The 9158-nt window shown below is 32.7% G+C and overlaps 1 protein-coding gene across 2 annotated transcripts; it reads right to left on the bottom strand.

Moving 5' to 3' along the window:
• Window positions 1–211: 211 nt before the first annotated feature.
• On the bottom strand, window positions 212–8831 carry tent2 (terminal nucleotidyltransferase 2). Of its 2 annotated transcripts, none has more exons than XM_063017619.1 (15): window positions 8708–8831; window positions 6808–6970; window positions 5742–5840; window positions 5354–5630; window positions 4840–4954; window positions 4489–4580; window positions 4317–4380; window positions 4174–4240; window positions 3586–3662; window positions 2802–2930; window positions 2539–2582; window positions 2324–2460; window positions 1814–1905; window positions 1560–1639; window positions 212–730 (listed from the first exon to the last, which is right to left on the bottom strand). In XM_063017619.1, exons 2-15 carry the CDS (start codon window positions 6936–6938, stop codon window positions 644–646), a joined length of 1491 nt encoding a protein of 496 aa, XP_062873689.1. In that variant the 5' UTR covers window positions 6939–6970; window positions 8708–8831; the 3' UTR covers window positions 212–643. The 2 variants fall into 2 exon arrangements, with proteins under 2 accessions (XP_062873689.1, XP_062873690.1); XM_063017620.1 differs by having other exon boundaries at window positions 8712–8831.
• Between the last annotated feature and the right edge of the window lie 327 nt (window positions 8832–9158).

The following is a 9158-nucleotide window of genomic DNA, read 5'->3' as shown; positions in this document are numbered from 1 at the left end:
GACATCACAGCTTAGTATTAGTATTTATTGTTGGAGTGTAAAACAGACTTAAGACTTCCATGAGTTTTGAGTAAATGGAAAGTAATGTTTATAAACATTGTTCAATTACTACAGATGTGAATAATTTTCAGATTGCTTAAGCGTTCCTTTCTATAAGTTATTATTAGTTGTTTATCGCTCCTTATAAGTGTAACAAACAAGCAACATACGGTTTTAGGTATAATTAAGTTTTAATTATTAAATAGACATTAAAAAAGATTTACAAAATGTATAAGAAGTGATAAGATAAAAGAAAAGCCAGCACTTCAGATTTTGGAGCTGAATTCAATGTGACTTGTTTCCTTGTTTTCAGTTTTAACTTATGTTAGTAACCAGGCACCACAACATCTGGATCTGATGCAACGTAATTTTCATTGAGAAGAAAAAGAAATACAGAACAGTTTAAAGAGACATTACACATTCAAGGCAAGTAAGATACTGTAACAGAATATCTAAAACTCGAACAGGAAAGAATTTAACCTTTCCAGATTTGAAGAATTCAGTTTCCAAAGGTGCAGTATTGTTTCCAAAAATGTTTGCTACAGTACAAAGTGATCATGAAGAGGTATCAGCGTTCTTATCAAAAGGTCTTCTGAAGGTAGCTTCATCTTGGCTTCACCCTTTTCGGTTTAGTCTCTCTGATGGGTAAGATGTGGTTAAGATCTTTCTTCGCCAGCAGCTCCTGCCAGGACTTTAACAATTTACAAAGTTAGAATCACATGCTTACAGTAGTTTTACATATCAAAAACAAATGATGACAAGCTTTCTTTAACCATATTCAAATAAAAATAAGTATCTTTTGTATGCTTTTTATTCATTTACATTATTTACATTCATATTTTACATTTTTACACTTACATTTATTATTATTCTGCTGTTCAAGAGAAGTGATAAAATGTTTTAATAAAAAAAGTACAAACGTACAATTATTTTACAACTTAGTAACTGAAACTCCCAGTAGAACTCTTGATTATAGAAATATTTGAAAAATTATATCTGATCTTATTTAGATTTTTTCCGACTTAAATTTAATTTAACTTACAATACTGACCCAATAACTCAACATCAGAACATCTTATACACTAAATTTCTAGTAATAAGTTAAACCTTTTGACATCATCAGTAAATACATCATTATTGTCATTTGTATTTTTTCTACTTATGCATTTTCCCTCAATTATTTTCCAATTTAGCACAAGTGGGCTAGCACGATTTTACCGCCCTGTGACACAAGCTCCTCTATAATTGCCCTTCAATCAATCTACAGAAAGTTTTCTGATTCCTTCTATTTTTATTTTCCTGTAAATGGACTTTTAGTGTATACTGTACAGAGTCAAAAGTTTATGACCCATACAAATAAATGCTTCTAAAGAATCTATCTTTATGCAATTTAGGAAGGGTTTCATATAGATCTGAGCTAGATCATAAAAGCCTCAAAAAACCCAACTGCCTACAAAAAACACAGAGATGGTAAGGCAGAACAATATCAAAAAGAGTAAGTAATTACAAGCACTTTATACCTCTTTAAACTCTGCTTTTATGGCATCAAACTTCATTTTTTCATGAACTGCTCTGGCAGTGTTTGTCCCATCAAATGGTTCTGAAAACAAGCAATTACAAATTGTCAAAAAAATAAAATGCAATAATTGTGCTTTTTTTTTTTTTTTAGATGAATAGATGCCAAGCAAGCAAATGCTGTTTTAATAAAATCTTTAACCAAATGACTAAAAAGAGTAACTATTTTGTTGGGAGTCAAAGGATATTAACATACTACCCTCCACACAGATGAATTTGTCTTTCCATTCCCATGAGTTTGGCTTGGGGAGGGCTTTTGCCTCACGAATAGAGATGAGGTTCTTGCCCCATCTGAAACACAATCAGTGAATCTTGTATTGCAATAACCACACATTTCCTTATATTGTGCTGGGTATTGTTGAGTTTTAATATGTTAAAGTGAGCCATTTAGCCGGGTCAGTCAGCCTCTACCAAAAGGGTAAATGTCAGACCTGTTGCTGTCAATCAAAAAAACCTGGCAGCTGTGGAGACTAGTGGGACACAAGCCTCACACATGCAGAGTTTATTACCAGAAGCTTAAGCCACAACTACCTGACAACAATTACACCTGCATGAAATCTAAGAACTGGTTTAAAATGAATACAAGAAAATTTGATTGATTGCTATTATCTGATTCTTCTGTGCACCAAAGCATATTAAGTGCTTAAGAATAATGGTTAATGGTCATAAAAACTTCATAAAAAACAGAACACAAGACACAAGTACATACTTGAAAACTGTGGCATAGTATTTCAGAAAGCCAAGGAACAAGTCTCCTAAAGAGGACTGGTTCTTTGACATGTAGGGAGGAATGTGCTTGGGTCCATCTGGCACAAGATGAATGTCCATTACTGGGCTGAAACACTCCTGCAGAAAAATCACTATTGTGTAAGTGCTGTAAAATTAAAATATAAGCAAAACTTATATTTTGAATGTAGTACTTACTGGATAATCTTTCTGAAGGCAAGGAATCACAGGTTCTGTAAGAGCTGAAGATGGCAGAATTGCAAAATTACAAGATTACAATCAGTTCTATAAAAACTAAGGTACTGTTAGCGATAAATAAACAATTACATTTAAAAATAAACTGAACTGAACTGCTTTCGAAACTGCTTTAGAAAACAACATAAGATCATGCCTGGGTCTGCAAAAGCAAAAACGATAAACACTACTGTATTATTACTCATATACATGCCAATGGAGCTTACTTTGGAGGTAATGTAGGACCATCAGGACCAGTGTGTAGCTGCTCAGGGTTCCTCGACTGGCATCATTAATTCTGTGATGACTGGCCCACTTTTTAATCACAAGGATGAGAGGACGAACACGGTTCTCAACTAAACAAGACATACATGCTGTATTACTATATAATTGTTAACTTTTCACTGGGTTTTATATAGCTGTCATGATTTAAAATTTCTATTATCAACATATAATTGTTCACGGTTCTTTTTTTGCGTCATCAAATAATGTCAATTTTACTTAAACTCATACTTAAACAAATTCCACCCCATGCACCACAACCGGCTGTTGGTTAGTATTCATAAATTGTTTTTAGTAACTTTAATGTAAAACGTTTGGGAATGACTTTGCCCTGGTTCTGTTAGAAATATCTGTTGGGAAATGTGAGTTTTATTTCCGTTTTATCCACAGCTTAGCTGAATGCTTACAATAACTGGGAAAGCAAAATCCATCCAACTTTTACATTTATGTATGTAGAAACTAATGATTAACAAAGATTTAGATTTCTGGAGGGACTGATGTCACTAGAGGCAATTTTTCTTGGCATATCTGAAACAACTGGGAGCAGCTAAAAAAAAAGTATATCTTTTTTTATACTGGTGTGGATAACAGTTTACTATATGACATGTTATTGTTTATGTTGTTTAAATTGATTATTTGTCTTAAAACTGAGAGTTTGAGGTTGCTTGAAGTTACCGTTCAGTCATAGTGTTCAAAATACGAAACAGTAATAACCCATGATGTACATACTGTACGCGTAGGTCCGCAGCAGGAATGTATTCCTAATTCCTACAGTGTTGTTAACATTCAAATCAAACTCCACATCCCTGCAAACAAGAGTTTCACAATGTCAGAGACATCATACTTAGTGATGGTCAACCAAATATACCAGTAAGCTGTAACACCTGCTTTACCACAGACTGGTAGTACTTAGCATTTAGCCTATGTTATATTCCTGCTTATCATAAAAAGCAGCTTATCTCCTAAAGCAGTATAGCCTATGTTGTTAACCGTTTTTAGCTATGGCAGAAATTCTAGTCCCTAGGATTAGGGACCAGTCACACATTGTACTCATTATTTAAACTCTGAAATAGATTCCCAAAGGAGAAAACTAATAGACAAATGTATTTAAACTACAAACTTAACATGTTCAAACTGGCCTTATTAAAAACTGGCCTTCGATAAATGTACAATTTATGGTTTGTAGTCATTTTTTTTTACATGTTTTTGGTAAACTAAAGATGGCATGTTGAGTAATTAACATGCTTTACTGTAAGAATTTCTTGTTTAAGTAAAACACTTTGAGACTAACTTATCATTGTTTAATCTAGAACATACCTAACTCGATCCCTGAACTTCAGTATGGGCACTTTTGCTCGGATAAGCTGAGGTCTCTCAATGTAAGCTGTGGACCAAAGAATAAGTCATTTTTTTAAATACTGCTTTAAGACATCGTAAAAATAGGAAAACAAAGTACTTACACAATTTGTATAACAACGTCCGCACTAGACTAAGGATGTACACAGCATCTGTTTTCTGGTTAATCTAGAAGAAACAAGAAATTAAAGAATATAACCAATATTAGAGAGTTAGAGAAAGTCAATTGAAAATAATTCATTTTGAAAGGTAGTAGTCACCAGTGAATACACTTACGGGACCCTCTTTAATTACAAGACATAAATCAGCATCACTAGTGCGACTCCCAAAACCGTTCAGGGATGAACCTGCCAGGTACACCCGCGCACCTATACAAGTAAGAAAACACACAAACACATCATTAACAAACGTTTTTGCAAAAATAAACAAACAGTAAATGCATTCACCTGTATAACTCTGATAGTGTGCAACCCAGGTATGGGCATAGTACACATGAGGTGCATCCCATTTATTGATTTATTCTGTTTACTAATCAATGACTGCTTTCATTTTTAACAGCAAACGTTACGAAATACAGCTTTAAAATAAAGCTTATCAACTGTTGATGAATGTAAGAAGCAGACATACATGGAAAGATACTCTGAATATCCCTCTGTAACTGTGCACGAGAGAACTCCTTCCTCTCAAGGTCTTCACGCCGCTGCTCACAAGTGTGAAACAATTCCAAAATCTGCTGACTTAGCTGAAACACATTACATGTTTTCAATAAGCCATGCTTACACTGTATGAACTCTAAATTCTTGTATTTATTTTAACTGATAATTGTCATTCTATGATATATTAAAAAACATTTAATTAAACAGCTTTAAATTGTCTCCTGTGAGTGTATGACCTGTACTTCTTAAGATATGCTGTTTGCCTGTTGCATAGCCTTTACGCTAATCTTTCTCTCAGTTGTGTGGCATAATACAAATTTACCAAACTCAGGTATTAAGGAGAATCCAGTATTTTCAATAACATTAGTCAAAGTAGATTCAATATCTATTTTATACTTATTATCTTAAATATCTAAATGACTTTTCAAACAAGCATACCAGAAAATGGGTTACACTAAAGACACGCACAATTTAGCCAAGAGTACCTTATCTTGGATGATGTGTGGTGGTAAACTCAAGACGGCATCTAGGCAGGATTTCTCTCCGAGAGATGGAACACATCCAGTTTGTGTAGAGGTGACAATAGGGCACATAGGAGAGTGAACAAGAGAGCAAGTTTCACTCACAGAGCCTCTGATCTGCCCTTGCGCTGCCTGATGCCCTGGGCTGTAGCTGCCAGTTTTGACCAGTTGTCCATTTGGTCGTGGGGAACCATAGCATTGCCTCTTTCCATCATACTGGCTGCTGCTATCATTTTTTCTCCTAGGTCATAAAATAAGACAAAAGTCCTCAAATGTCAACAGGGACACTATTTAAAATTGTACATTTTTTGTAATAAGTTCGAAGCTACTAAAGGTGAAGGGTAAATCATACTTCCTGGATCCTTTTGGACTGGTGAAAGGAATGTCTGGAGCAGCCTTCCATTGATATTGTGGGATGATAGGGAATACATTTAAAGGTTGCTGTCGCAGGCTGAAATAAATAAATAAACATAAGCTAAAGTTAAAGATATTATAATTGTTGCAAACATAAACAAATGAATAAATTGTTGGGGTACCACAAAACACCAGAACATTTACAGAGCATTTACAGAACCTGACTTCAGTACTGTAGAAGTTACAGCATACTGTAGAAGCATCCACGCCTTTACTGTTCTTTTGGTGTATGCTGGCAAATTTGTAACGAATTATAAAAAGGATTTAAAATGATAAAGAACAATCGTTTTAAAAGGGTGAATAATTATGATCATATGTTATAATACTTTGTGTGTATGTGTTCACCCATGTGATGTTAGTTACTACAGAAGTAAAGTATTTGAGCAAAAAAAAAGTGCCAATCAAGATAGAACTGTGTTCCAGAACTCTGCATGCCTATCCTTGATCAGGTCATCCCGTGAGTCTTCTGCATTAATGGGGGTCGGGTCTTCATTTTCCTGATGAAATTGCTAAGGCCTCTGGACAAAACTTTTGACTTTATCCCATGGCCAGACAGGTTTCCTGGGACCATAAGTGTGGAATTTCTAGACAATACTCTTAATGGTGCCTTTAAGAATATTCGTGGTCTTGGAAATCTTCTTATACTTATTGTCCTTTTGGTGCAAATCTTAAATTTCTTACATTTTGTGACTGCTTCTTAGTTTTTACCATGGTTGCAAGACACTTTGAACACGCTGGGTGGGTTCATGCTAATTAAATGTGTTTATTGAGTTCTCAATAGTTAAATCATGTTGTATCCCAACTTTAGGTCACACAGACAAGCAGAAGGTTTAAAGAACTGCAATATGATGTAGGGGTTGAAAATTTAAAGTTGAAAAGCATTCATTTCCTTTGTTCATTTGCTTTATTCGAGTCAATATATTAAATACATCACGTATGCTATTATAGTGCAGCCCTATTTAAATATTTTATAGATAACTATAATGAAAATATATATGACTTACCTTGCGTTTGTTAAATTCAGGTGCGTTTCAATCCGTTGCTGCTGTGAGATGGCATAAGGTAAATGTTGTTGGAAGGACGGATTATTAACTTGCACACTTTTAAGTAGGGAGACTGGATAGCTCGGGAACATGATATTCACCAAGGCCAGCAAACATTTGGCATCTGACATACAAAGAGAAAGAAAGAAAACAATAGTTTGAGTATGAATCCAGAATCAAAAGCGGAAGCAAAGCGGAAGCAAAGTAAAAACAAGTAAAAGGAAACTTAAGACTTGGTGGTGGGTGACAGGGTGTTGTGCCGAATTCCCACTCCTCAGGGGAATCCGACTCCCATTCGCGTCCAATGGCCATACAGACTTTCACTGCTTTTATAGCTAAGACAAATCTAGAAATGAGGGTACACTGTACTTTATAAAAAAAAAGTTGGCTATAATTAAACATGGCACTAACAACAATTGTAGTAATGATTATTTTAATTATAAATAATAATTATAACTAACAACAATTGTAGTAATAATTATTTTAATTATAAATAATTATAACTAACAACAATTGTAGTAATGATTATTTTAATTATAAATAATAATTATAACTAACAACAATTGTAGTAATAATTATTTTAATTATAAATAATAATTATAACTAACAACAATTGTAGTAATAATTATTTTAATTATAAATAATTATAACTAACAACAATTGTAGTAATGATTATTTTAATTATAAATAATAATTATAACTAACAACAATTGTAGTAATTATTATTTTAATTATAAATAATAATTATAACTAACAACAATTGTAGTAATGATTATTTTAATTATAAATAATAATTATAACTAACAACAATTGTAGTAATGATTATTTTAATTATAAATAATAATTATAACTAACAACAATTGTAGTAATAATTATTTTAATTATAAATAATTATTATAACTAACAACAATTGTAGTAATAATTATTTTAATTATAAATAATTATAACTAACAACAATTGTAGTAATGATTATTTTAATTATAAATAATAATTATAACTAACAACAATTGTAGTAATGATTATTTTAATTATAAATAATAACTAACAACAATTGTAGTAATAATTATTTTAATTACAAATAATAATAATAACTAATGTTTATTTTCATTATAAGTAATAATAATAACTAACAACAATTGTAATGATTATTTTAATTATAAATAATAATATTAACTAACAACAATGTAGTAATGATTATTTAAATTATAAATAATAATATTAACTAACAACAATTGTAGTAATAATTATTTTAATTAAAAATAATAATAATAACTAACAATTGTAGTAATCATTATTTTAATTTTATATAATAACTATAACTAACAACAATTGTAGAATGGGTTTCGGCAGGCGAATGGGAGTCGGATTCTGTCACACCTGGAACACGAAATAATATTACTTTCGGTACAACCAAGTTAACATTGAGGGAAAATTGTAGACAGATTATGTGCAAATGCTGCAAACTCTTCTGTATTATAACGTACTACATTTGATGTAACATTAGAACTGCACCAATGTTTTTGTAAGGTACTTGCATACTAATAAGTACGATAGTATAATGTTGTTTGGTACGTAATATCAAAAGGTAAGGTAAACAGATAAAATAAATAATTAGTAATTTTGGGTATTATAAATGTACTTTAAACAACTGACATAAAGTCTATATAATCTTGTATTTATTATATCCTTTTCTGTGGGAAGGTAACCCACAGAAGCTAGCTAAAGCTACTACGCTAACCATTCGTGCTATGTGCTAACTAGCTCGTCTTCTACGACAAAAGCACATTGAGTAAACAGTCCAAAGAAATGCAACAAACTGTACCTAACTGTCAATTTGTAAGAATAATATAATAAAACTTACTGACAGGGAAGGTGCTGCGACTTGTATATAGCCTCCACAACACATACACACACACATACACACACACACACACACCAGACGAGGAAACCGGACGGTATTCGTGTCCGAATTGTCACTTAACCACTACTCCCTATTCCCTACCCCCTTACACTACACATTACAAAGTGCACAATGTTTGGCCTACGTGTTACAAATTTCATTATCTAGACCAGAACCAGTCCAATGTCGGATTTTATAGGTGCACCGAATATTCAAACCTTTGATTTCATTTATACATTTACAAAATAGCTACGTTCCCAACTAGCACACTAGGAAGTGAACAGTGTGTGGATTGTAACGTTCGTTTAAAGCGGCGCAATTTTCGCGCTGTGTGTGTGCGCGTGCGTCTTTAAAATACAAGTCCATTAAACGCAACGATCATTAATTCATATCGAGACTAAATAGGATCTCG

This window comes from Trichomycterus rosablanca, chromosome 21, assembly GCF_030014385.1.
Source record: "Trichomycterus rosablanca isolate fTriRos1 chromosome 21, fTriRos1.hap1, whole genome shotgun sequence".
Classification (NCBI taxonomy): domain Eukaryota; kingdom Metazoa; phylum Chordata; class Actinopteri; order Siluriformes; family Trichomycteridae; genus Trichomycterus; species Trichomycterus rosablanca.
The sequence above is the reverse complement of the archived record's forward strand: the minus strand, read 5'-3'. Positions and strand labels throughout refer to the sequence as shown.